The sequence below is a fragment of the Neophocaena asiaeorientalis genome, unplaced genomic scaffold, assembly GCF_003031525.2.
Source record: "Neophocaena asiaeorientalis asiaeorientalis breed wild unplaced genomic scaffold, Neophocaena_asiaeorientalis_V1.1 scaffold45, whole genome shotgun sequence".
NCBI lineage: Eukaryota > Metazoa > Chordata > Mammalia > Artiodactyla > Phocoenidae > Neophocaena > Neophocaena asiaeorientalis.
In genome coordinates this window covers 11,844,421-11,868,479 of record NW_020174642.1, presented here as the reverse complement: position 1 = coordinate 11,868,479, position 24,059 = coordinate 11,844,421, and the positions used below count along the sequence as shown (strand labels likewise).

The 24,059-nt window shown below is 62.6% G+C and overlaps 3 protein-coding genes across 9 annotated transcripts in view; 1 reads left to right on the top strand and 2 right to left on the bottom strand.

Annotated features, from left to right (window-relative positions):
- Window positions 1-1,870, bottom strand: part of TRPM2 (transient receptor potential cation channel subfamily M member 2) — a 49,989-nt gene extending 48,119 nt beyond the window's left edge. For 3 of the 5 annotated variants that reach the window (XM_024758368.1, XM_024758369.1, XM_024758370.1), the window contains exon 1: window positions 1,458-1,870. The gene's annotated coding sequence lies outside the window, so the exon portion shown is untranslated. Of the gene's footprint in view, window positions 1-758; window positions 876-1,457 lie in introns of those variants that run through there. The other 2 variants (XM_024758366.1, XM_024758367.1) reach the window with 2 other exon arrangements.
- A 5,522-nt stretch (window positions 1,871-7,392) lies between these two features.
- On the top strand, window positions 7,393-17,954 carry CFAP410 (cilia and flagella associated protein 410). Of its 3 annotated transcripts, none has more exons than XM_024758207.1 (7): window positions 7,393-7,623; window positions 9,065-9,083; window positions 10,458-10,504; window positions 13,121-13,350; window positions 14,348-14,516; window positions 15,301-15,394; window positions 16,655-17,627. In XM_024758207.1, exons 1-7 carry the CDS (start codon window positions 7,547-7,549, stop codon window positions 16,685-16,687), a joined length of 669 nt encoding a protein of 222 aa, XP_024613975.1. In that variant the 5' UTR covers window positions 7,393-7,546; the 3' UTR covers window positions 16,688-17,627. The 3 variants fall into 3 exon arrangements, with proteins under 3 accessions (XP_024613975.1, XP_024613974.1, XP_024613973.1); XM_024758206.1 differs by having other exon boundaries at window positions 7,435-7,623; window positions 15,304-15,394; window positions 17,486-17,954; XM_024758205.1 differs by having other exon boundaries at window positions 7,435-7,623; window positions 17,486-17,954.
- Window positions 17,955-17,967: 13 nt separating this feature from the next.
- Window positions 17,968-19,459, bottom strand: LOC112408565 (uncharacterized). Its single transcript, XM_024758204.1, has 3 exons — window positions 19,072-19,459; window positions 18,684-18,840; window positions 17,968-18,502 (listed from the first exon to the last, which is right to left on the bottom strand). The coding sequence occupies exons 1-3, from the start codon at window positions 19,262-19,264 to the stop codon at window positions 18,004-18,006; spliced, it is 849 nt and encodes a 282-aa protein (XP_024613972.1). The 5' UTR covers window positions 19,265-19,459; the 3' UTR covers window positions 17,968-18,003.
- Window positions 19,460-24,059: the final 4,600 nt, after the last annotated feature.

Here is a 24,059-nt window from a genome sequence, read left to right as displayed (position 1 = left end):
AGGCTCGGTCCTGTACAGGACAAGGAGCTAAAGGATGAGCAGTAAAGGACTTGGTCTTAAGAAACTCAAGTGCGTGTGCTCAGATTCACATTTCTCAGACAGCTGCCCATCTCAGCTCACCCACAGGGGCTTGTGCGGATTTTCTCCAATCCCAGCTGCCAACAGGTCCCTGGGAAACGTGTCAAACGCCACTCCTGCCACCCACCACCCCATCAGACTTCACGGGACAGAGCCGGCCGTGTGTAAGCATCCCCATGCCCAGCTGCAGGGGGGATGCTGGCCTGACCCTCTCCTCCCTCCTCCCCCGTCCACCAGCCTAGGCCCTGGGAGAGTCCGGAAACCCAGGGCTGACAGTGACCTTACAGAGCCCCCCATCCAACCTTCTCTGGGGTTCTTCTCCCCAGAATCTTATCATGAGTTGCTTTCTTCACATATCACCTAAAAGCAAATTTGGCCACCCTGTTTTATAGCTAAAATTCTTCATAAGCAATTAGCACAGGCGTGTTGAGAAAACGCTAAAAGTAAATGACTTCCAAGAAGAGAGAGAGAGTATCTGACTGCATGGGCCTGAATATACAGCCACACAGCACGCACACCGCAAACGTCACCTGGCACGGGACACTGACAAGAATGTGAAGCTGTTGCCATAGAGGGGACTGAGGGGGGTGAATGTCCCACTCAAGACCGCGGGTCAAGACCACGGGGACCAAGACAGGGCTCCTGCTGGCACTCCACCCTCCCCAGCCCGGAAGACTCACCAGGAAACAGAACCGCAAGCGGGCCTGGGCACACTGGCTGCGGCCCTATGTGCACCCCCCTCTGCACTTCTCTAAACCCTGCAGCTGCTCCCAGCGGCTCCGCTGCAGCATCCTTTGAAATGCTGGCTGTGAAAGCACTTTCCAGGCTATAAATAGCCACAGGCGGGGTGAGGGGCAAAGGAAGTACCAGCCACAGAACTGGGCCGGGAGGTCTTGGGCGGGGGCGGGGGGCGCGGATGTCGGAGCAAGAGCCTGAGATGGCCAAGTCCCTGTTCTCCCCAATTTGGGACACGACGCCCCCGGACAGACCGCGCCCAGCCCTGTCGCAGCGCCTGCGTCCCGCGCCGCAGCCCAGCGGACGCCCGCACCCGCGCTGCCTGGGTCCCTGCCTCCGTCCCCACACGCCCGCCGCAGCCCTGCACCAGCACCCCAGCCCGGGCCCGCGCCCAGCCCTCTGCGCCCCGGCTCACTCAGACCCCAGAGCCTGCAGTCGTCCCCGAACCCCAGCCGCGCCCCAGCTCCCGCCGCCGCGCCTGCACCCAGGCGGGTGCCTGGGTCCCCGCACCCCGCGGCGCACGCACCCCAGCCTGTGCTCCGCTTCTGCCGGCCCGACCGGCGCCCCTGGACCCCTGCGCATCCTCCCCGCGACCGGCGCCTTCGCCGCACCCCAGTGTCGTCCACCCCGGCCGGCGCGCCTACCTGCTCGGGGAGGCCCGCGCCCCCGCGTCACTCGCGCCGCTGCTTAGGACTGCAGCCCTGGCCCCGCGGGGCCGCCCGCATCTCGGGCCCCACAGCGCGCTCTGCGTCACGGCTCCGGAGAGCGCAGCCCGCCCCGTCCCGCGCCTGAGGCCAGAGCCGAAGAGGAGAGAAGAGCCGCAGGAGCGGGGTCTCCCAGACGCATGAGCTGGGAGGTCAGCCTCCCCAGACCCCCTCCCGAGAGGCTGGCGGCACGTGTAAACCCGGAGGCAGCGATTCTGGCCAAGTCCAAAGAGCACTGGGAGGCGGGGCGCGCAGGGCTGGGTGGGGATTGTGTCAGCTGGAGCTGGAGACCCAGGGGGCCCCGGCACTGCACCGGGTGAACCACTTCGCCTGCCGGCCTATCCCTGCCGTCACCTGTCTTCCTGGGGGCCCCAAAGCCAGGAGACCGTTCCGGGGAAGGCAGGAACAGAGGGAGCCGGAAAGATGCAAAACCGCACAGTACCCACCCTGCCACGTGCTGGCCGTGGGCCCTCAGGTGCCTGATTTCCACCCTGGCTGCCCTGCCCCGCTCAGTCCTCCTGGCTGGAGGGCAGAGGGGACTGGATTCTGAAAGACTGATCCCAACTTTCCCTAAAGGTCCAAACTCCCCGGCCACAAGTCTCTTACCCAACAGAGGCCCTCTGCCCTCTCCCTCCCAGCTGCCACCCCACAAGGCCCCACGGCCACTCCCGGGCCCTTGCTCAGGGTCCAGGGAAGTGAACAGGGTCCTGTGCCTCTCTGATCCCGGGGCCCGGGGTCTGCCTGCTGACCCTCATTTCCTCCCCTGGGCGTGCTGACCTAGTGTGCAGACTCCTGCCCGGAGCACCCTCCTCTGGAAGGCCCTTCACCCCCACCTGCCCCTGCCTCTCCACGAAGCAGCCAGCCGGCAGTGCCACGGGTCCAGCGGCCAAAGGCTGGCCCCTGTCTCACTCTCCCGTCATCAGGAGGTTTCTAAGCAGCTTGGGGAACGTGTCGGAACCCATCAGAGCCCCTTGTACGGCACTTGATCGTTTTTTCCAGACACTTTAAAGGCAGCTGGAGCCACTCCTCCAAGGTGGTTGGCACCACGGAGTTAAAGAACAGCAACAGTGAGTGTTACCCGATGGCTCTGGCCTGCAGGACTGCACGCTGCAGGGGGCACAGCCTTCCAGACATCACTGCTGCATCCCCAGAGCCCGCAAGTAGCAAGCGCTTAGTGAGTGGCCGCTACGGGACGTATCCTGCTATGAGGATGGCCACAACCCCAGACAGGCATCTCAGACCCTAGTTAACAGGCAAAGGAAGAGGAGACCCACCCGCGTCTGCAGCTGCTCGTCAGCAGCTGTGCCCACACTCTCACCCAGGGCTCCTTCCTTGATGCCCTCTGGCCCAAGAGCCATCATGACTAAAAGCACAGTGAGGGGAAGTTAATATTTCATGAGACAGAAGTAACTGCAGGACCATCCGATGGACAGGTGGGGACGGGCTGGCTCTCGTTTCCAGGTACCCCAGGGCCTCTGTGGGAACATTGCTTAAGGTGAAGTATCTCATGAATCAGGCTTCTGACGAAACATATGTGCCCTCATCGTTCCCTGTGGGGCTCTTTCCCTCCTAGAGACCAGCGTGTCTCACCACGTTTCACACTGCTGCAAGAGCAATTATGAAACGTCGTTTCCATAAAAATAAAAAGCAGGAACCGCAAAGTGCAAGAGCAGCGAGTACTGATCTTGACCGACGGTTGTTTCCAGTTCAGATAAAGGAAATGCGGCGCAGAAGACTTTGTTACCGCGCGGACGTCATGCCCGAGATATGAAGCCCCCTGGTCTGGCAGCGAGAGAAAAACCACAATCACTGAAAAGATAGTGATCTAAGCGATTAGCATGGCGAGCCCTGCTCATGAATAATACACAGGAGCAAGGAGAGGCCAGGCTGCAGGCTCCTTGGAGAAGAGCAGAGGAAGGAGGGGAGGGTCTGAGGGCTGGGAGCCAACACGGCCAGAGCCTAGGGCAGCTGCGGCAGACTTTTTCCATACCGGGCCGGGTGGTTAATGGTTCAGGTTTTGCAGGCGATGGTCTCGGTTGGAACTACTCAACTCTGCCCTCGCAGCGAGAGAGCAGCCAATGGCAAAACATAAGCGGATGGGTCTGGCTGTGTGCCAATAAAACTTTATTTACAAGAACAGGCAGTGGCTGGATCTGGCCTGTTGGCTGGGGGTTGCTGACCCTCGTCTAGAGAGCGGACCAAGAGGAGTGGGCTTCATGCTGGGGGACAACCTTGTCTTCCTACATCACTTCATTTCTGAGGTCAAAGGATGAACTGCATTCCAGAAACGTCTAATCCAAAGGGACTGCCCATGGAAGTAAGTGGGCACGGTGGTGCTGCCCAGGAGGGTAGAGACCGTGGGCACCCTCGTGGCCGTGTGCCCGCCCAGAAAGCTCTACCAGGTGGCCCATTCATTCTGCAGCGACAAGGATGAGAACGGAGATGGAAATGCCCCGGACAGTCAGGACACAGAATAAAATGAATAAACACAGGCCTCACTTCTCTTCCACAAGTCCATTCTGTGGTCTGCAGCCGAGTCTGTCCGTCCGGACTGCTCTCTGCAGCGGCCGGCATCACCGTCGGTGGATGAGGGCAGAGAGGCTTGATCGCTCGGCCGGTACCCCCACCCCCCAGCTCCCGTCCGCTTGCCAAGCACCACGCTAAGCTCCCACGTCCGTTGGCAGTCCTCACAACCCAGTGTGGAAGGAAACCTTCTCACCCCCAGTGGGTGGGGAGGGAGCGGTGACTCGGGGACCTGCCAGAGCTGGCATTCGAAGGCCCCTGCAGACCCCGCATGCACGTTGGTCAGCCAGCCTCACCATGGGCAGACCCTGTCTAGGGGCTGGGGCTCCGGGGAAAAGAGGAGCCCAGACCCGCAGTCCCGGCGAAGATGACATAAACCACCTCAGGGCGTGGAAAACATCGAGGAGTTCAGCGCGGCAGGAGCTGGAGGTCACAGGGTGTCAGGCAAGCTGGGACGGCCTTTCTCAGCAGGGTGCATTGAGGAAGTGATCCACTTTCTAAGGAAGTGTGATGGATCGAACCAGAACAATCCGATGAAAGCCATTTGGACCCAGGGAAGAGTAGGTGCAAAGGCCCCGAGGTGAACTCAAGTCGTGTGTTTGAGGACCACCAGGAAGGCCATAGTGGCCGTGATGAGGGGAGGGGCCCGGGGCCAGATCACGCAGGGTTTTCGTGCCCCTGATGTGGGTCCCCTGATCTGACGGGATGTTGTGGGACCCTGTGCTGGTGGATCAAACCACAGCGAGCCTTCAGACCACGGTGCTTGCTGCCTGAGGCCCTGCGGGTGGGAAAGCCGAGGCCAGCCCCAGAACGTGTCCATCCTGCCCAAGTGCGTCACCGTCCCGTCTCTCCGAGGGATGGTACCGTGTGTGGCCTCCGTCTGGGCCACCATGGCCTTGCCCTGTCTGACTCACCAGCCAGCACCGGGCTGGCTGAGGACAGAGGCTGATGGCCATCAACTGGCCGAGGCATTGCCCTCTCTGGCCGTCCAGCGCCTCGTCCGTGGGCGGTGCCCGGTGGCCTCACTGCTGGGTATGAGGATCTCTGCACCGCGGCCCACCCCCAGTGTCTCTGCCAGACCTCCCGGTCCCCGATTCTCCCGTCTCTCTCCTTTCAGTCCCACCACCACCCAGAGGGTCAGGACATTCCTGCCCACCTGTGAGTCCACGCGTAACCCAAAGTCAGTGTCCTTCCCACCCCAGAGTGGAGGAACAGGCGCTCCACGTGGTGGGCCTGCACTCCCGGGACCTCGTGCTCACCTACAGGTCTCGCTGGTGTGCTAAGGCTGCAAGGCCGTTTCCTTGGGTTGTTCCTACAGCTGGTAACCGTGAGACGTGAGGGATGTCGCCCCTGGACCAAGATGAGGCTTGCTCACTGGTGGCTGGAAAAGCAGTGGATCCAGAGCTCCCTGATTCCTCCTGGTACCTACCGCATGAACCCACAGCGTGGGCAGTGAGCATCCACTGAGCCCCTCACGTCGCTCCCATGGAACTCGGGTCGTGTCGCTGACGCAAACATGCCAGCGCCACGAGGAATAAACCGTCCTTTGTCTCTGACTCAGGAGCCGCAGTCTCCTGCCGGCACCCGCGAAGGAGTAAGAGGCTGACTTACCAGCCTGCAAGTGGGATCAAACCAAAGCCCAGGCTGACACCCTGCTCGAAACTCTGCCTGTTGCGGGCATCAGCCTTCACCAGTCTTTCAGGGCCACCCGAGGGTGACATCCTGCAGCTCCCTGCAGTTTCCAGCCCCACACTGAGCTGGCCATCCCTCACCGGCTGATCAGAGGAGCCCCTGTGGGGCCACAGGCACTGGGACAACGGTGGAGGTGGCCTGGGGGTCTGGGCCACCTGTGCTCCAGCTAGCTGTGCCCTCGGCCCCACGCCCCTCGCACCCGGTTCCACTCACTCAAGATTGTTTCTGGGCCCATCCACCATACGGTAGGACCCAGGCATGGATGAGGGGGCTCAGGGCAAGAACTGACTGGTAGACCCCTCACAACACGGTGTGTTCCAGCAAAACACAGCACACAGGATGAAATACAGAAAACGCACCAGTTGTTAAACTACTGTGGAGATGCTTTTCTTTTTTTAGAATTCTCTGTATTGTCTTTACAATAAAAATGGTGGGCTTGGATGGGATGGGAGATCCTATAGCAAAATTCCACTCTCCCCCACTGAATTGCAACCCCTGGTCCTGCCGGGGGTCCCTCGTACATGCAGGTCCTTCACCACTCTCCAGGGCCCTGGGCTTGGGATGTGGCTGTGACACCCTGGGAAAGCAACCTCTGACCCCTGTGAAAGAAAAAAATCATTCTGACACTTGTTAAAAGAGTAAGGAAGACTTTATTCAAGAATATTGCAATTAGAGGAGAGAGATTGTGCTCAACTCCAAGTTCAACAAGGAAAAGGGGGATTTACAGCCAAGGAGCGGTGAGGGGCCAGCGGATGGAAAGTTACCAAGAGACTTCAAGGGCAGGGGATCTTGCAAACTACAGGCCAAGAAGATTAGCTACCACTTGTGAGGGAGGGATGAGGCGCTTAAGCAGATAATGAGGGCGATCAGAGATCAAGGGTGGGGGTCACCTAGCAGGATCTTTGCTGAGATTGGGCTGGACAGGCCAAAGACTGGACCAGGGCCTAATGGGAAAGAGGTCCCAGAGGAGGCTGAGCTTGGTCTTGTCAATTCTAACGGGTCTGAGATCCCCGGTACCTGTCTTAATGTACTTTGCAGCCCAAGTAACCTTTGATTTCTAAAATGTGTAAGTACTTGCGAGGTCTCTGTTAGGGCTGGCCCGTACCTTTGGCACCTGCCGCCTTTCCTTAAATGCTGAGAGGGAGAGGATCAACGCAGCCCTGGGACTGTCCTGGAGTTCTCCTCTCAACATTTTAAATCTTTCTAATTCAGGGCAGTTACGAGACCATCACTTCTAATGCACGGGACTCGGGGCGGGGACTGGGGCCCGGGGTTAGTGTGCATGGTTCGGGAATCGGGGAGGGGGCTGGGGGTCGGGGGTTGGGATTCGGGACCCGACCCGCCTCTGGCTGCAGTCTCCAACCTTGTCGTCTCAGAATCGCGCCAGAGTCGCGCCAGAATCGCGTCAGAGCCGGGGTTGGGGGGGGGGGGGGGTTAGAGGTATCCCCCACAATGCGCATGCGCAGAACCGGGCGCGCGGCGCCAGGGGCAGAGAGGAGCCGGCGAGGCGGAGCCTATGCGCGGCGGAACCAATGCGCGGCGGAACCAATGCGCGGCGGAACCAATGCGCGGCGGAACCAATGCGCGGCGGAACCAATGCGCGGCGGAACCAATGCGCGGAGCAGAAGCCCTGGCGGCCCCACTGCGCTCGCGCCGGCCCGCCCCCTCGCTGCCGGCCAATGGGCTCTCAGCACCCGCCCCTGACGACGCGGGCCCCGCCCCTTGGAGAAGCGCCGCGGCCTGGCGGACGGCCTCAGTGGTAGCCGGCGGTTTGAGAGCTGGGCCGGGTTGAGGCCTTTGGGCTGCCCGCCGTCATGAAGCTGACGCGGAAGATGGTCCTGTCCCGGGCCAAGGCCTCGGAGCTGCACAGCGTGCGGAAGCTCAACTGCTGGTGAGGCCCAGAGGCCGGGGGCCGTCCCCGCGTGTCCTGCCCGCTGCCCGGCACCCCCTTCCCGGGACCCCCTCCCTGGGACAGGGCTGGGAAGAGCCGTCTAGGAATGGAGACCCCTGCCCAGCACCTCGGCCCTGGAGCGGGGACCCCAGCCCGCCCCCTCTGCTCTGGGGCGGGACCGAGAAGGGCCTGCGGAGGATGCAGAGGGGTTCAGGATGGAGGGGGGGGGCACCTCTGGCCTCACCTTCCTGGCCCCTGTCCAGGCTGGTGTGCCCGGTGCCAGGGGCTCACAGCCTCTGGGAGGTGATGCCATAAGCTCAGGGGGCCTTTGGGGAAAGGTCGTTTCAGAATTTTCACCCCTGAGCAGTGGTATTTCACACACAGCTCCAAAGCAGCCCTCCTTGCTGGAAACGGTTGGAATTACCTTGAAGACTGTTCTTGGACTTCTAGGTAGTTTTAGTGGGCAGACGTTTCCCTCTGTGGACAGGTCTCATTTCTGACATTGCCAGCAGTCCCTGGGAGCCAGGCCTGCTGATAAGGTGGGAGATCAAGGTGACTGACACCCTTGCTTGGGGAAAGAAAGGAAACTGAGACTCTAAAGTGATGCTTCGGTAAACATTTTTGTAATTGAGCTCTGGAGGGGCGGGTACAGAGAGGGGTTGTCCCCAGGGGACTTACTGTCCGGGAGGTGACAGGAAGAGATACAGGTGCAGGCTCAAAGGCAGGGCGGCCAGGCCTAGCGAAGCCGAGGAAGGATCAGAAGTACTTCTGAAACTCCGGAAAGGTCCGCACACGTTCACGGGGGGTTCAGAGCACGGCTCCACGCGCCCTGTACACTGGACAGTTCAGGTGGCGCTCAGCCAGAAGTAGAGCGTCCTCCCACTGGTGTCGGGCAGATTGGCTGCAGTGAGCTCTGGCTGTTCATTAAAAGCCTCTCTCTTTGCGCTGCACATCTGGTATCTTGGCCACGGCATCCCTGTCGTCGTTTTCAATAATGCGTGCCTTTGTTCTGCATGGGGCGGTCATTCTTCCCCTAAGCAGGGAGGCACAACGGCCCTATTCCAGGCTTTCTGAAGTGTGTTTCATAAGTCTCATGAACTTGGCCCTTACAAAGACTCCCTTGTTATGCACATTAGTGAGGGAATTATCCCTCAGTGCAGCAGCCTTGAGAATGAGGAAATCTTGGTGTCCTTCAAATGGGGCATCGTCTGCTGTGCCTGAGTCTGCGAAGGAGGCCGCCAGTATCAAATAGTTTCGTCCAAAATCAACCAGGAGACGATTTTTGGCACCTTTGTCCGTTATCTGGGAAAGCTTTCTTTTACTTTGTCGTTAAAATCACAGACTCTTAAAGTCTGTAGACGTTTGTCATTAATTTTTGGTTTTAATGTTTTAAATTCAACTTCAACAAAATAAAAGTGCGTGTGTCTTTTTCCGTCTCCAGGGGCAGCCACCTCACTGATGTAAGTATCGTGCTGATCGTCTCCAGACAAGCCCTGGTCCCCGGGAGGCTGGTTAAATTGACAGGCGGCTCCCACGCGATCCAGGCGGCCGACCAGTACTTTGCTCCTTGAGCGGTTTTTGTAAGGCAGAACCACTCATGAAGAAAAAGTTCTACAGGACCCAAGTGCGCTGTGACGTTCCCGCACACATCCTCCTGCAGGTGAAAGGCAGGCCTCACGGAGGAGCGGGCAGGTCCAAGGCACAGACCTGCTCCCACCCGGGGAAGAGCCCCAGTGGCTTGGTTGGTTGGCTTTAAAAGCAGTGCACTCAGCCGGAGGGTTCCTTGTATAGGTTCCTGGACTTCACGTCCCCGAGGAGTTTCTTCACTTCAGCTCCTCCCCTTGGTCAGATCCAGCTTCACCCTGACTCCCAGGGCAGGACGAGATGGGGCCTGGGTGGGGGCAGAGCACGGAGCTGGGCCGCTGGGCTGAGCTGTATGTCCGTGAATAGATTTCTGCCCCCGCCCGCCCGTTTCTGGGATGAACGTCTCCAGCTCGCACAGAGTGTGGGTGCTAGTCAGCGGGTTCTTACTGACTTCTGTTTCGTACCTTGAACCGTACCTTTTCTGAGAAACAAAGTTGGAGATGCTGTCAGGGCTGCCCAGAAGAGCCAGTTCCGCCTCATTCTGTAGCTGAAGTGCTGTCTGCCCAGCAGCAAAAACAAACAAAGCAAGACACCACTGTCACGGAGAACAGACCCACCGCAGGTGTGAAGCATTCTGGCCAGACTGTGCGCTTGTTGACGGCAGGGACCCGGTCTGGCCCCGTGCGTGGGGTCTGGCAGGCACACAGATATTTGGGGCTTCGCCGTTCATCAGCCTTACAGGCCAGGGAGCCCGCGTGGTCCATCCTGAGCCCCGCTGCGCTCTTCCACTGACGCAGTGTTAAGATGGTCTGAGATCCAGTTTCAAGCCTGTCTCCCTATTGGCACAGCTCTGTTGGCCAGAAGCGGCTTCTGTCCTTTCCCTGGATGTCAGGGGCAGCAAGAAGAAAGGTCCTCTGTCCATTCAGCTCCCCTTATGGATGTCCTCTGAGGGCATCTAAAATGAGGAATGCTCCGTCTCGAGGGCTGGTAGCATTTGGTAGTAAAGATGCTGTTTAAAGTCGTGGAGAGGGTGCCCGTTTCTCCATCGGGTAGAGGGGACGTCTGGGCTGCAGAGGGGAGCGGGATGCAGAGCCCTGCGTGCTCCTGGGGCGAGGGCGGCTCCTCTGCTTAGGCCCTTGGCGTGGGGCGGACTGCAGCTCCAACTTGGTTCTCTTGGCTGCTGGAGGGGCGTGACGTCACAGGGCCAGTGCCCAGCAACTTTTGCAAAATCACATTCTTTTCCTTCCTAGATCTCCATATGCCGGGAAATGCCCAGCCTGGAAGTGATCACCCTCAGGTAGTACATGCCGGCCCGCTCCACTCTTAAGTCACTGGGGCTGGAAGAGGAGGAGAATGTTCAGATCCCTCCCGCAGGCCCTCAGATAACCTGAAAATTCCCAACCAAGGTGTGGGAGGGCCGCTGCTACGGGCCAGGCCCAGGCAGCAGAGGCCCTGGCTGCTCTGCAGCTCCGCCCCTTCCTGGAGGGCACCCGGGCTTCCCCCTGAGCTCGCCCTGCCCATCCTGGGGGTCCGTGGGTGCCGCCCTCCTAATGGTGAGCAGCCGCCCCAGGGTGACCACGTCTGCCCCAGCGCGCCAGCCTTTCCTGCCCTCCTGGTTCCATCACTGCCTGGAGCTCTGCCAGCTTCCCTGCATCACACAATCTGTCCTTGGTAATAGTTGACCTCTTCCAGAATCATCAGCGGTTTAACAAAGGAAACCTTGAAAGAACCAAATACTGTCTTTGGGGCTTCAGGCGCCTGGGGAGTTTGCAGGGTCAGGCGGAGGGAGGAACGCCCTCCAGCCCTGAGCCCTGTCCTGTCTGCTCTGGGCCCGGGAGGGAGCTGACCCTGCCAGATGCCAGGGTGGGTGCTTTCTGCGGGTCCCCACACCTAAAACCTCAGGGAGATTTAAGCCCTGTAAGGAAGGCAGACTCCCTGTTTGGCAGCTCAGAGGGTTGCAGGACTCGCCCTGCATGTGGGGTCCTAGGCCCTTGATCCTGTGCAGATCCCGTCACTCACCTTCCTCGTCACACAGCCGGCCATCCTGTTTGTCCCTCCCTAGCCCTCTGCTCGGCCTCCTTTGCGCCTTCCGAGGTCACCTGATGGGTGCCGTGCCGCCCACCTTGTGCTCACGCACCCCCAGTCCTGACCCGACAGGCTCAGGCCAGCACCTTCTTGCGGGACGAAGGAATGAATGAAGGAGTGGGCCCAGGACCGGTCTCCCGCCCAGGGCCCAGCTCGGCCCTGTGTACCTTGGCTTCCCTGGCTGCAAGGCCTGTGGGACGGGGGTGAAGGCAGCAGCGGCCCCAGGGTGGGGTGGGGTGGAGGCAGGAGGAGCACGGCAGTGGGGCAGGTGGGGCACCAGCCGTCCACCGTCACTCACCCGGTACGATTATCAGTGAAGCTGGGATTTGAGCCCACGCCCCAGAAGGCCTTACCTGACAAACAAGTGTTTACACTTTCGTTACCCAAAAGTAGCAGGAAACTTGCAGCGGGCTGCGGACTTAACCCCATCACTGCCGAGCGCTGTCTGAGGAATCTGGGGCAAGTTGCCGGGCCTCCGAGCCGAAGGCCCGCTCGTCGTGCAGCAGGGGTTCTCACCGCCGCAGCCGGGGGAGGACAGTGCCCAGGGCTGTCGCCGGGCTATCTGGCCGCTTGAACTGGTGGGACCCCCGCAGTGTGGGGACTGCTGCTTGGATGCGGGTTGGCCGTCCTGTGAGATGAGTTAGTTTGGCTTTGGTCTTGGTGCCCATGGGCAGGAAGGCTTAGTCCATTCTGGCTGCTCTAGTGGGATTTTACAGACGTTGATTCCTCACAGTTCTGAGGCCACAAGCCCGAGATCAGGGTCTAGTGAGGGGCTGCCTCTTGGCTCACAGACGGCATCTTCGCCCTGTGTCCTCACCTGGCAGAAGGGCGGAGAGCTCTGTGGGGTCCCTCTTATAAGGGCACTGACCCCGCTCGTGGGGGCCCCACCTCCTAACACCACTGCCCTGGGGGTCAGGATCCCAGCATCTGGATCTGAGGTTGCGTTCGGTATGTAGCAGCGGCAGCTTTAGTGGGCGAGGAGGGGACTCCAGGCCGCCGCAGGTTGAACTTCTCGCTTCACCCCATGGCCTGCGCAGCTTCCCTGGTGGTGAGGATTCCAGAGCCTGGGTTTGCTCGTGGTGAGGTGGCGTCAGCCTCATCCCGGCTGCCGGGCGAGGTGGTGCCGAGCACACCAGCAACCACGTTGACAAGTGAGTGTCGGGTGGGGCAGCAGCGGCCCTAAGGCAGGAGTTGGGACAGCCTGCCCAGCACAAGCGCAGCGTCCAGCACAGGGTGGTCTAGACCGGTCCGGCACGTCGGGCAGGGTCCCCTGCGGCCTGGGGCTCAGGGCGTGAGGATGCTCGGCTGCCCCCCTCGAGCTCAGCCGGCTGGTCCGACTGGGTGTGCGGGGGGTGATCCCGTCCCGTCAGCTCAAGCCTGTAGCTCTCTGCCGGGCGCCTGGCTGCTGTCCCGTCTCTGGGTCACTCATCATTTAAACCCGTGGCTGTTTCTTCGGTGAACCTGGGTTTGGAAGTTCAGTGCTCGGTTCTTGGCCACGTGGGTTTTCCTGGCCGCTGCCAGCTCTGGGCTTGGTGTGTCCCGGGGAGGCCGCAGTCTCTTGTCCTGTAAGGGGGTGAGACCTCCTATCCCTAAGGTTGACTCCTCGCGGCCTCAACAGAGCCGGGGCTGCCGCTCCCACCTTCAGTTGGAGGAGCTTCCCCCGCCCCCAGGGCTTTCTCCTGGGCCCGGGCCCTCCCTCGCACTTGACTAGCCACGGCCGGGTCTGACCTACTTCTAAGGCGGGGGCAGGTGGGCACCGGCCCCGCAGTGCTCTCGTCTCCGCGGGGCGGGGGTGCCCCGGCAGGCACTGACAGCCATCTCCCTGCAGCGTCAACAGCATCTCCACCCTGGAGCCCGTGAGCCGCTGCCGGCAGCTGAGCGAGCTCTACCTGCGCAAGAACTGCATCTCCAGTCTGGCGGAGCTCTTCTACCTGAAGGGCCTCCCGTGCCTGCGTGTGCTGTGGCTGGCGGAGAACCCCTGCTGTGGCGCCTGCCCTCACCTCTACCGCATGACCGTCCTGCGCAACCTGCCTCGCCTGCAGAAGCTGGACAACCGGGGTAGGTGCCCGCGGGCCGGGCCGCACGCGGGCAGGCTCCACCCCTCCCCTCTCGCAGGTGCCGGGGAGGCCGGCCTCCTCGGGGTGCCCCAGGTTGTGCCGTCTGCCGCCCGGCACAGCCCCTCGCGGAGTGTAGGATCTCGGCTGAACCCGCACCGTTGTTTCTCGGTCCCGCCGTCGAAGCACTGAGCTGCTGCTTCTCCTTTTTATCCTGCTAAGTACCCTCTGCTCCAAATGCTCACCCACCTGCCCTGGGAGCTCGTGACGGTCTGGGTGGCCGGGCAGCATCACTGCTGGTCGACAGGGTCCCAAGGTGGTGATGCCAGCAGGTGAGGGTGCTCCATCGGTCCTTGACCCCTCCCACCCCGGGTTGCCTTGCTGTTGGAGGGGTGGGGTGGGGGTTTGGGGGGCGCCTTCCTGCCGTTCCAAGCCGCCTCTCCTCCATCACGCACGAGGCGACGTGTGTGGGCCTTTCCTGCTCCCGCCTCTGGGGTTCCAGCTCGTGTCCAGGGCCAGGCCTTTTTCCTGTGAATCCCCTGGCGTTCTCTGTGCTGGTTCCTGACCCTTATGTGCACGATGATTTTCTCCTAGGTGAATGACTTTAATATAAATAAGCTTCAGATAAACTGTCATGTGTGAGTGAAATAGAAGAAATATGGTGTGGTCTATTCCTTTTAAAAACCTTAGTTTAGGGTTTAGTTTTAGGGTCTTAGTTTAGGGTTTTTTATGAGTATCTATCTGCTTTTGGCAAATGCTGGAATTCAGATTCACAAGCAGTCATTGGCCATCTGTCATTTCTCCAGCACCTCCAGGGCGGGATGCAATGGTGGGGGGCCCAGCCCTGCTCCCGGGTGCTAGCCGTCGGGGTGGACAGACAGCCGCCTCATCCCCGAAGCAGACCGTGCTGAGCGCCGAGGGGACGGCGGGGCCACGGCTTGCGGGGCTCGCTTGCGGTGAGGCCACTGATGCTTTTGCCCCCTCCCCCTCCCCCTCCCAAGCTGTGACGGAGGAGGAGGTGTCCCGAGCGCTGGTGGAGGGAGAGGAGGTCACGGCCCCCAGCAGACAGCACTCAGGGAATGGCCCGCCCGAGCTGTCCTACACCCTGAGCGCCGAGGACGCCGCCGCCGAGATGCCACGGGACCCGCTGAGCCTCGGCGAGGAGACCAGGTGTGGCCCGCGGGCCTGCCCTGTCTTCCCGCGCGCGGCTGCGCCTCTGGGGCTGGATGGGGGGTGTGGGTGTTTGTTTCTGGGCTGGCTCTCAGGGGCCCCCAGCCTGGGGTCAGCCACGTGGCCAGGAGAAGACCCAGGGCAGGGAGCTCATGCGAGTGTGGGACCAGCCCTCCGCAGGGAGTGGTGGACTCAGGGCGGTGGGCTGGTGGGCGTGCAGGGCCCCCTGGCAGGAGGGAAGCCTCGTGGCCATGGCCGTGGCCGGCTGAGCCTCTGTGTGGCCTCAGGAGCCCCGGGGACGGCGGGGCGTGTGGGCTGAGGGAGGGCCCTCCCTCCCTCCCTCCCTCCCTCCCTCCCTCCTTGTTTGTGGGCAGAAACTGGACTTGAGGAACGTGGTGGAGACCACTGTTCACAGCGGGGCCCAGGCTGGGCGTCCGCTTACAGATGCGGCCCACGCGCCTTGCTGTCCCGCGGCGGGACGGGGAGGGCACGTGGCCGGGGCTCGTGCAGCATTTGTGCTAGTGCCCCACCCCTTGGGAGGTGACCCCAGGGGTCAGAGAAGTAGAGCTGCCCCGGCCCCTCCGTCCACTGCTCCTGTCCCCCCAGAAGCAGAGTCCTGCAGTGGGGCTCTCCCTGCGGACAGGGTGGGGTCCACTTTTAGGAGCCTCTTCCTCGCTGTTCCCCGAGGCGCCGGACCCACAAATGTTGTGTGAACAGTGCGGGCGGGGCTCCGCGCCCCTCGGGCCTCACGCACCGCTGTCCTCCCCCCGCCCGCCCCCGCCAGCAGCATCCAGGGGCAGCTCGGCCTGAAGCGCCCTTCCCGGGACCAGTTTCCTTCCTTCTCGCAGAGGGCGGCCACAAGCAGTCGCAAGAACAGGGTGAGTGTGACGGAGGCTGCTCTGGCCAGAAGAGGCCCCGGAATGTGGAGATTGGGGGCTGGGGGCGGGGGGCGGGGCTGGAGACAACACAGGGACGCGCGAAGCCAGGCCCTAGAGGGTGGGAAGCCGACCGTCTGGGTCCAATGTCGGTGTCTACATCTAAGCTGGTGGGGCACGGCAGACGGGGGAGGGGTGCCTGAGTGCGCAGCGGGGGCCCCCCCCCGCGCCTGGGGCTGTGCCGAGGGCGGTCTCGGGGCGGGAAGGTTGCTGCCTGGGGAGAGGCCTCCCACCTGCGGTTAGAAGCAGGACCCCTCCTGGCCAGGGCGGTGGCGGTGTCCCCGTGCGGTGACCAGGCGGCAGGCCCCACGGCTCCATAGGCATCCCTGTAAGGACCACAGCTTGTTGGCTGTGGGTCGTGTGGGCAGTTGAGTGACATCAGCGAGGACCCGGGTCCCTCCAAGTCCTCTCGTGTCACTCCGGCTTGTGCCTGGGCTCGTCCTGCGCTCACAGGGATGCCCTGCTCCAGGCTTGTGGCCGGCAGAAGGGTGGGGCCGTTTCTTGCCGTGTGTCCTCTTACCAGTGCAACGTCTTCCCCACGTGCCCCCTGCCCCCCAGCAGGCTCGATGTCAGTTCCCTGAGCCGGTCATTGGCAGGGGAATGGGTCACCAGTCAGCTCAGCCCAGAGGGGACCTCGCCACCGGCTTACGTGGGAAGGGGAGCTGTCTGAACCAGGGTCTGTGGGGAGGCCCGTGACCCCCCAGCACCTGCTCCAGCCCCTGGCTCGGCCTGACCAGAGCTGTCAGGTGCTGTGACCTCCCTGTGGCATCATGAAGGGGGGCACCACAGTCTGAGCGGGGCTGCCCGAAGCCACGGGCTGGGCCTCTCTCATTCATGCGGCGACCACTTGAAATGCGTGCGAAGCTCACGGGAAGTACAGAAGTGGATGGACTGAGGCCCCATCCTTGGAAGTGCCAGCCCCCAGGGCTGTGGACAGATGTGACCGCGGGCTGAAGGCCGATCTAGGCAGCAGTCGCTTGGCCTGTGGCTAGTCTCTCCCGCCCTGCCCCACCCCGGCAGGTCACTGTCCCCTCGTGGCAACGCTCTCCTCAATGAGGTGGCCGCGTGGGGCAGCTCAGGGTCCCTGCACACACTTCCCACATGTTTTGGGAGGAGCCCGAGGCATGTACCGTCCCCAGTGGCAAGTCTGCCCAGCAGCGGGGCTAAGGCCTGAAGCTCCCCGCACCCTCACTCCCACTCCAGGGCCTCTGCAGTGCAGGGTGGACCAGAGATTGAAGACACTGGTTCAACTCCGCACCTGCCATAAATGCAAACGAAAGACCATCAAACTGCTCAAACAGGACACCTGCTCTGAAAGCAGAGGACAGAAGGGCCCTGGCTCTGCCACCAAGGGTCCCGGCCAGGCTGGGTGTCCCTGTGGGCATCAAGCCCCCCGCAAGCCTCTGAGTGCGAGGTGCCGGTGGCCAGGAAGACCTGGGGACACGGGGGAGGGCTGGTGAGATTTGAGGGCAGCAGGAGTCTGGGGGCGTTGCAGAGCCAGGGATTGGCACCCCAAGCGTGAGCCCCTGAGCCACGTCCTCATGTGTCCACATGGGCTGCACGCGCTGGCTTGCGGCTATGCCTCAGCTCATCCAACAAGAGGGATCGGCTCAAGTAGCCGCCTGCGCAAAATCCTTCCGGAATTTTCCTGGTAGAAATGGCATTGTTTCCCTGCTCAAATGCAGATGGAAACCCGGTGTAGCTACGTGGACACGGGTGCATCACACACTAAGCACGTGTGCATTTGAGTGCGTGTTGCTGAGAGCCTGCTGCAGGCCTCTGCTCCATTGCCGCCCAGCCTCTCTGGGCCTCAGGGCTGTGAACAGGTAAGTCAGTTCGTAGGAAGTCCCTGCCGGCGGTGAGTGCCACACCCGTGCCACCACTGTGGCTTCCGTCTGCCAGAGTCTCCACCTGTTCCCTGCAAGGCCGCCCTCCTGCAGGCTCTGCTCCCGCGATGTGCGCGTGTGTCGTGGTGTGGGCGGCCGCCCAGCCTCACAGGCGTGCTGCTCACCCAGTGACTCTCTGTGCCCCCAGAACAACGTCCTGACCGCCGTCCTCCTGCTGCTGCGGGAACTAGACAGCGAGGGGCTGGAGGCCGTCCACCAGCGCGTGGTCAGCCGGCTCCAGGCCCTGCAGAAGCAGGAGCTGCAGGAGGCCATGGAGTGACCGTCAGCGGGGACCCCGAGCTGAAGTCCGGCGTATTCCCGAACACCTGGGAGGGTGGGGGTCACAGCTGCGGCCTCTGCTCGACCCCAGGCTGAGCCTCGGCGCACAGGGCTGCGTCCTTAGGAAGCCTCGCCCACCCAGGAAAGCCGAGCTTTCGCTGTGGATGGGCACCACGCCAGGGCAGGAGGGGCTGGCTGAGCAGGCCTCCCCCTGTGCCCTCTGCTGTGAGGGGCCGTAGCCAGATGCCCTCCTGTATGGCAGGGCCACCTCGACTTGCCTCTTCCTGAAGGTGGGCTTTGCAGCTGTCCTCCCTAATAAACGTTTTTCCAAAGTCTGACCTGGAAGCAGATGTTTCCTGAATGACAGGCTCGGCCTTGACATTCTTGTTAAAGGTAAGGGCAGTCGCTCGCGCATGTTTTGTCAGCCAGTTGTCTGACGCTGTCGTGGGATGGATTTCTGTTGACCACAGGAGACTTCCAGAACGGTGGCAGCCTTAGGGGTGGGCTGCCTGCCGCCTCCAGGGACGTTTTGTCTGCAGCGCACTGTGTCCCTTCTCGAGAGCCCCGCACGACACAGGGTCTGTGCCGCCCGAGTGAGAAGACCTGGACAACAGGCCTGCCGCTTCTGTCCGGGGACCCGAAGCAGCCGCGTGCGAAGGGACAGCCTTCTGGAAAAGGCGTCTTATGTTCTCTTTCTTTGGGAAGAGTCGCAGGCCTTGCTGCGGTGGCCGGGATGCGGGCGGTGACTCCACAGCCCTGGGGTCCTTCCTGGTGCCCCCAGTGCAAGGGGAGGAGGGTGCCCTCCGAGCCGTTAGGGGAGGTCCCTTCTTGCTGGGCTTGAAATGACAGGGACTGGTGTCCTGTTGGGACAGGAACATCCACGTCCCTGTGGGAGCCGAGGGTGTGTCAGGTTGCATGAGGGCTGCACAGACCCAAGGGGGACTGACCACAGCGTGTGCAAGACACCAGCCCGAAAGATCACCGGCTCCGGGAAGATGAAGCCGCACTCATGGTGCAACCGTCTCACACTGGCCTCATGGGGGGCCCCGGGAAAGGCGGGGGTTCACCTTGGGGCCCCCCTGTACTTCTCAGGGCAGGGGGTGAGGTCTGGCCGCGGGAAGCGAGGACTCGCCACGCGGGGCCGTCTAGGACAGGTGGCCGTGGCCTGTGCGTGTGCCTTCTCTCGTGTTACGGGACGGTGGATGTCTTCAATAAAGCCCCGTCCTGGTTAGAACAAGCCGTGTGTGCTTCTGTTGCATTAACACCCTCCCTCTCCCCACCCACGAGGCACGGCTCACACCCACTTCCCCTGCCCCACGATCTGGTTCGCCTAAGTCAGGGACCCTCAACTCAGACCCCGGTCGGGGTGAGCTGCCCGCCTCAGCCCCTTGACTCTTCAGCTCCCCCCGCATCCCACCTTCGCCACCCCCTAGTCAGAGCCTCCTGTCAGCTCACCGGCTCCCACTCCCGGCCACCTGCTCCCTCGGTGCCCGTCTGAAGCCCTCAAGCTGGACCGAGGACGAAGCGCATCCACCCCTGGCCTGGATCCCAGGCCGCCGGTCTTTATGGGCACGTCACAGTCCCAGCTCTGAACTTCGCCCCAGGTAACCGTGAAGGTGGGGTTTCGGAGCAAAGCAGGTGCTGGCATTACGGCCTGTGTGTTTGTCCTGTTGGCCCCCGTTTAAGGAGGAAAGGGCTGAGACCCAAGAGGACACATCGCTCGTCTGAAACGCTGGTCAGTGCAGCCAGAGGTGGGCCAGACGCACTGTGTGCTCCCCACGGAGCTGCTGCCCAGGAACGAGGGCGGTCACTCTGCATCTCGGACCCACCACTGGGTCACCTGCGCCAGCAGCCCCTGTGCTGCACGCACCGTCCAGGACAGGCGGAGATCTGGGTCCTGACCTGACGTGGGGCGCTGGGCCAGGCTGCAGTGCAGCCAGAGCCTCCCACGTGGAGGCGACATCCCGTTTCCCGGCCACCGGGTGGGTGGGGACCCCGAGCGCCCCCCAGTTTGCTGAGCTGCAGACCCTCCCCCCTCAGCCCGCTCCCCCTACCCCGCAGTGGGTCAGGAGGGGGCGCCCTCTGATCGTGCCGACTGGGGGCAAGTTTCAGGAGGAGCGGGAGTGGAAAGGAGCCTTGCAGGGGCCACTTACCCGCCCTGTCCCTGAGCCCAGGGCTGCCCTGTTTGCAGGAGGACGCTGGGGCTTCCCTCTGTTGGTCATATCCTCCGGGAAGCGTTCGTGGGCCCTCTGGGATGCTTGTGGGATCCCTTGTGGGATGCTCACGGGGCCCCCGTCAAACCAGTTGGGAAATTAGACAAGAAACAAGGGGTCCTGGCTGCCAGCATCCCAAGGACAGTGGTTCTCCAGGGCGCTGTGAATGGACATGGGCTCCGGTGTCTTCCCGGGGAGCCTGCTGTCCTGAGAGGCCCCGCCAGGGTGTGGGAGCACCTGGGGACGCCGAGCGGGATGCCACCGTGGCGAGCCCCGGATCTTCTCGGGCCGAGGAAGAGCGCTAGCCTGGCTAGGAGTGGATGCGGACGGTGGCCTGGCTGAGTGAGGCCAGCAGCGCCGCCAGTATGAGCTGTGCCTGCCCTGCGCTCCTGCGGCCGCTCAGCCAGCCAGGACGGCGTGGGCACGCAGGAGCCCGAGCTGGGTCTGTGTCCTGCTGTCGCTGACCTGAGTGTCTTCATCCCTGTTCAATGCGGGGCCTGGTCCCTGGGAAGTCGGCGTCTTTCTTCTCTTGCAGGGCTGTCACTTTTTGCTATTTCTACGTAAAGGGCAAAGCTGCCCGTCACAGCCTCACATGAGGGAGGTGGGTGGCCACAGCTCGCCTGAGGAGCCCGACACATGCCCTGCCCCCTCTGCAGGGACTGGTGGGCAGGGCAGGGTTGGAAGAGACAAACCTATGAACCTTAGCCAGACCAGGGGTGTAGCATCTGCGTAAACCCTTCCTCAGGACCATGACAAGCAGGCAAGCCAGTACAGCGTCACTGTACCGTCCCCAAGTGCCCAATGGGCGGGACTGCTCACAGGTGAGCACCCTGACAGGTGAGCGGCCCGACTCAACCATCAGACTGAGACAAACACACTGCATGTTGCCTTGACGTCCCCTGGCCGGGCTGTCCAGGGTCTGGGACGGTGTCCGAGGGCCTCCCCCACCCCCCTGCATTTAGGCCCTCCGGGGAGGCCCCTCCCACAGTCCTGTCGTGAGTGCACCTGTGCAGGAGCCTCTGGGGTGGTCTTCGATGCTCTCCAGCACCTGCCGAGCCCTGCCACCGGCAGAATTACGGAGAAGGGCGCTAGCTGAACCTGCCGCACAAGCGTCTACTTTGGTGGACGCTCTCAAAGTTCCGTCACCTCCGCAAGACTGACTCATGGGCTGTGTTCCCCGGAAAGCTCGCAGGAATTGCAGTGTTTGCCAGGGCCTAAAATTATAGTCTCCGCCTAGTGAGACAGAATGCAAGAACGCTGAGACAGAAAAACTATGCGTTTGTGGTCACCTGCGTCCCAGAGCCTGCCTGGCATCCTCCCCGGTGGGCACCAGGCTCAGGGATGGGGCCATGGCTTCGGGGGAGCTGCCCTCCAGGACCGTCCTGGGCCTCGGGGGTGCTGCTAGGGTTGACAGGGGCTCAGGTTTCAAGCCCTCCCCACCCTGCTCAGTCGGGTGGCCCTAGACCAGTGGGGCTGAGGGGGGGTTGCAGGAATCGTGGGGATCCGGCTGCTTCCCAAGGCAGGTGGGTCATCACCCCTGCTCTCCAGACCACGTGGACGCCTGCCCAGCACCCCAGTGCACAGCAGACCCCACCCGGCCCCTCCCAGAGCCCTGTCCTGGCCTCGGGGAGCCCGAGAGTGATGCCTGGTCCCCGGCTCACCCTGTTCCTGGGCCCGCAGCACCTTCCTTCCCCAGCCATGTCCCCTGAAATGCGCCCTTGGCCTCACACCCCACCCCCATCCTGTTCTGAGAAACTGCTACGCGCATGCTTTCCTGCAGCTGAGGCCCACTCTTCTTGTCTGTGGCGGGAGGCAGGATTCTGAGGTGGCCCCAGGTCCCAGACCCCTGGCGTGTACACCCTACCAGATCCTCACCCCCAAATGGGGGGCCAGTCCGTGAACGTGATGGATATATGGCCGTATATGGCCAAGGTGAAGGGGCTGCACAGCTGTAGTTAAGGCCCCTAATCAGGTGACTCTGAGTTAATAGAAGGGAGTGTCCTGGTGGGCCTGCCCTAATCCGGTGACCTCGGCGCCCCACCTCACCCCCCTCCAGGCATCCCTGGATCAGGGATAAGGAGGTCGTGGGCCTTCCCTCCCTGAGCTCAGAGACTAGGGGCAGTGGACACCCTCCTGCTGCCACTGGGATTCTACCAACAGGCAACTCAGAAGGGCCGAGGTCCAGCTGAGACCAAACCTGGCCAAACGGGGAGCCCCCTCTTGCTTGGGGATCCCAGGCGCTGGCTGAGAGGAGGAAGGGGGGCAACAGGGAGGGAGGAGCAGGGCAGGGACTGGGCCCGGACACCTCGGCCCTTCTGCAGCTGCCGCAGCCTCTGCCTGGGCCTCCCAGCTGCTGGACAGGCGGCCGGTGGCGCCGCGGACGTCCTTCCAGCCTGGCAGGCAGCCTCCTGTGTGCCCCGCGCGGGACGCCCTGGGGAGGGCTGAGTGCCCGGAAGGCAGGCGGCAGGCCTGGAGGGCGCGTCGGAGGCCAGCACGGGGCCAGGACCCGCCAAGTGCTCGTTATACCAGCATCCACAAACAATGCACATTTAAGCCAAACCAACCCGAAAACCCTGGAAAAGTAGCCTTCCAGCGCTCCTCCCGCCTTCCCCAGGCTGGGCATTGGGCACCCAGCACCACAGGGGTCAAGCGGAGGCAGGCGAGGGCGAGGCTGGCACCGGGCAGTGCCTGGGTCAGCGTGGCATCCCAGCTAGGGCTGGCGTGTGGTGAGGACAGAGGGGACACGGCTGCCACCAGCCAGGGTCACCCCCAAGGGAGACGCCACCCCTGAGCTCCAGCCTCCCGCTCATGTGTCTAGGCGCGTGTGCACATACATGTAGGCACATAGGTGTGCACACACACAGACACGCTCACATATGCACACACACACGTGCACACACACACACTCAGGTTTCTGGGCCCTGGAAACTTGCCCCTGGTCTTTTGAGACAGAGGCTCAGACCGCTGGGGGACCGTCCCCGCCTTGGCCTGCCCCAGGGCTGGCAAAGCAGACCGGAGGGGCCCCAGCTCCAGAAATGGGCACCCAGGAGCCCCCAGGCTCTCGGCAACACAGTGAGGCTGGCGTGGGCCCCCAGCACAGGTCAGCCCAGCCAGGCCTGCGGTGCCCAGGAGTCACCAAGGCTCCCTGCCGGGGTCTGTGGGCACACGAAGGCAGCCTGAGACGCTGGGCCCCAGCCTGGGCCCGACGGGGAGACCCCCGCCCACCCGGGGACCCCCACCTTGGCCTGTGGGCCTCCCCACAAAACCTCCTGGGGCCCAGAACCCCGTCCTGACCTCTAGGTGTGCCAAAGGCAGGGTGCAGGCAGAGCGGCCCTGGATGAAGGGCCCCGGTGACTGCAGTGGGAACACACGTGGATGGGCAACCTGTGCAGGGGTGACGGGGACCTGCAAAGCACAGACCACGAGGTCGACATCCAGCTCGTCCTCCCGAGGACCCTGGTGCCAGCGCCACTGCGGAGCGAGGGCCGCCTGCCCTCAGCCACCTGCCCCGGGATCCTTGGCTGTGCTTCTGAGACCCCAGGCTGAGTCGGGGGGAACGTTCTGGGTCAGACTTGGGGCCCAAGAACCAGGCTCAGAAGTCCTCACAAGAGGGGGGGAAGCCAGGCCTGTCACCCCTTAGGATGCGGTTGGGGGGCCCAGGTCACCCCACAGGACGGAGGGGCTCAGCTCATCACATGGACAGGGGCTGCTGGTCCTGGGATGAGGGTGCGGCCCCAGAGGGCCCGTGTCCCTGAGACCGGGCTCAGCCCAGAGCCCAGAGGAGGCCCCCAGACCCATGTGTGCAGGTGGGGGGCTACCAACCACCAGCCCGCCCACCCTCCCTAGAAGGTTCCAGAGGCCCTGCTTTCCCGAGACTGACAGCACCCCACAGTCGGGGTGATTTTATTTCTAAAAAAGGTGACAAGCGCTACTCAGCCCGGCGGCCAGTGCACACAGGGAGAGGGGCACAGTGAGGCGCGCCGGGTCACGTCCCCACCCGCCGGCACGGAGACCCAGGCTGCTGCGCCCCCAGGGCTGGTGAGGGTGCAGGGCCGGCTCGAGCAGAGGCTCCGGGCCACATGGGTACCGAGGCAGAGGGGCGGCGGTGTCCAAGCGCGGACGCCCCCACATACCCTTGCGCTGGAAAGTGGGTGCCCAGGGTGCTCTGTCCTGGGGAAGAGCCGAGCGGACAGCAGGCTGAAACTGGGGCCGTGAGAGTCCCGGAGCCTG

What these genes read in the sequence shown, in the direction of transcription:
- CFAP410 (XM_024758205.1), top strand. Translation starts at nt 7,547, where the DNA reads ATGAAGCTGACGCGGAAGATGGTCCTGTCCCGGGCCAAGGCCTCGGAG. An exon ending in GCAGAAGCTGGACAACCGGG is followed by an intron (nt 13,351 to 14,347) that starts GTAGGTGCCCGC and finishes CCCCCTCCCAAG; the next exon opens with CTGTGACGGAGGAGGAGGTG. An exon ending in CAAGCAGTCGCAAGAACAGG is followed by an intron (nt 15,395 to 17,485) that starts GTGAGTGTGACG and finishes CTGTGCCCCCAG; the next exon opens with AACAACGTCCTGACCGCCGT.
- LOC112408565 (XM_024758204.1), bottom strand. Translation starts at nt 19,264, where the DNA reads ATGCCAGCACCTGCTTTGCTCCGAAACCCCACCTTCACGGTTACCTGG. An exon ending in GTGGCCGGGAGTGGGAGCCG is followed by an intron (nt 18,841 to 19,071) that starts GTGAGCTGACAG and finishes TGTTCTAACCAG; the next exon opens with GACGGGGCTTTATTGAAGAC. An exon ending in AAGTACAGGGGGGCCCCAAG is followed by an intron (nt 18,503 to 18,683) that starts GTGAACCCCCGC and finishes CGGCTCCCACAG; the next exon opens with GGACGTGGATGTTCCTGTCC.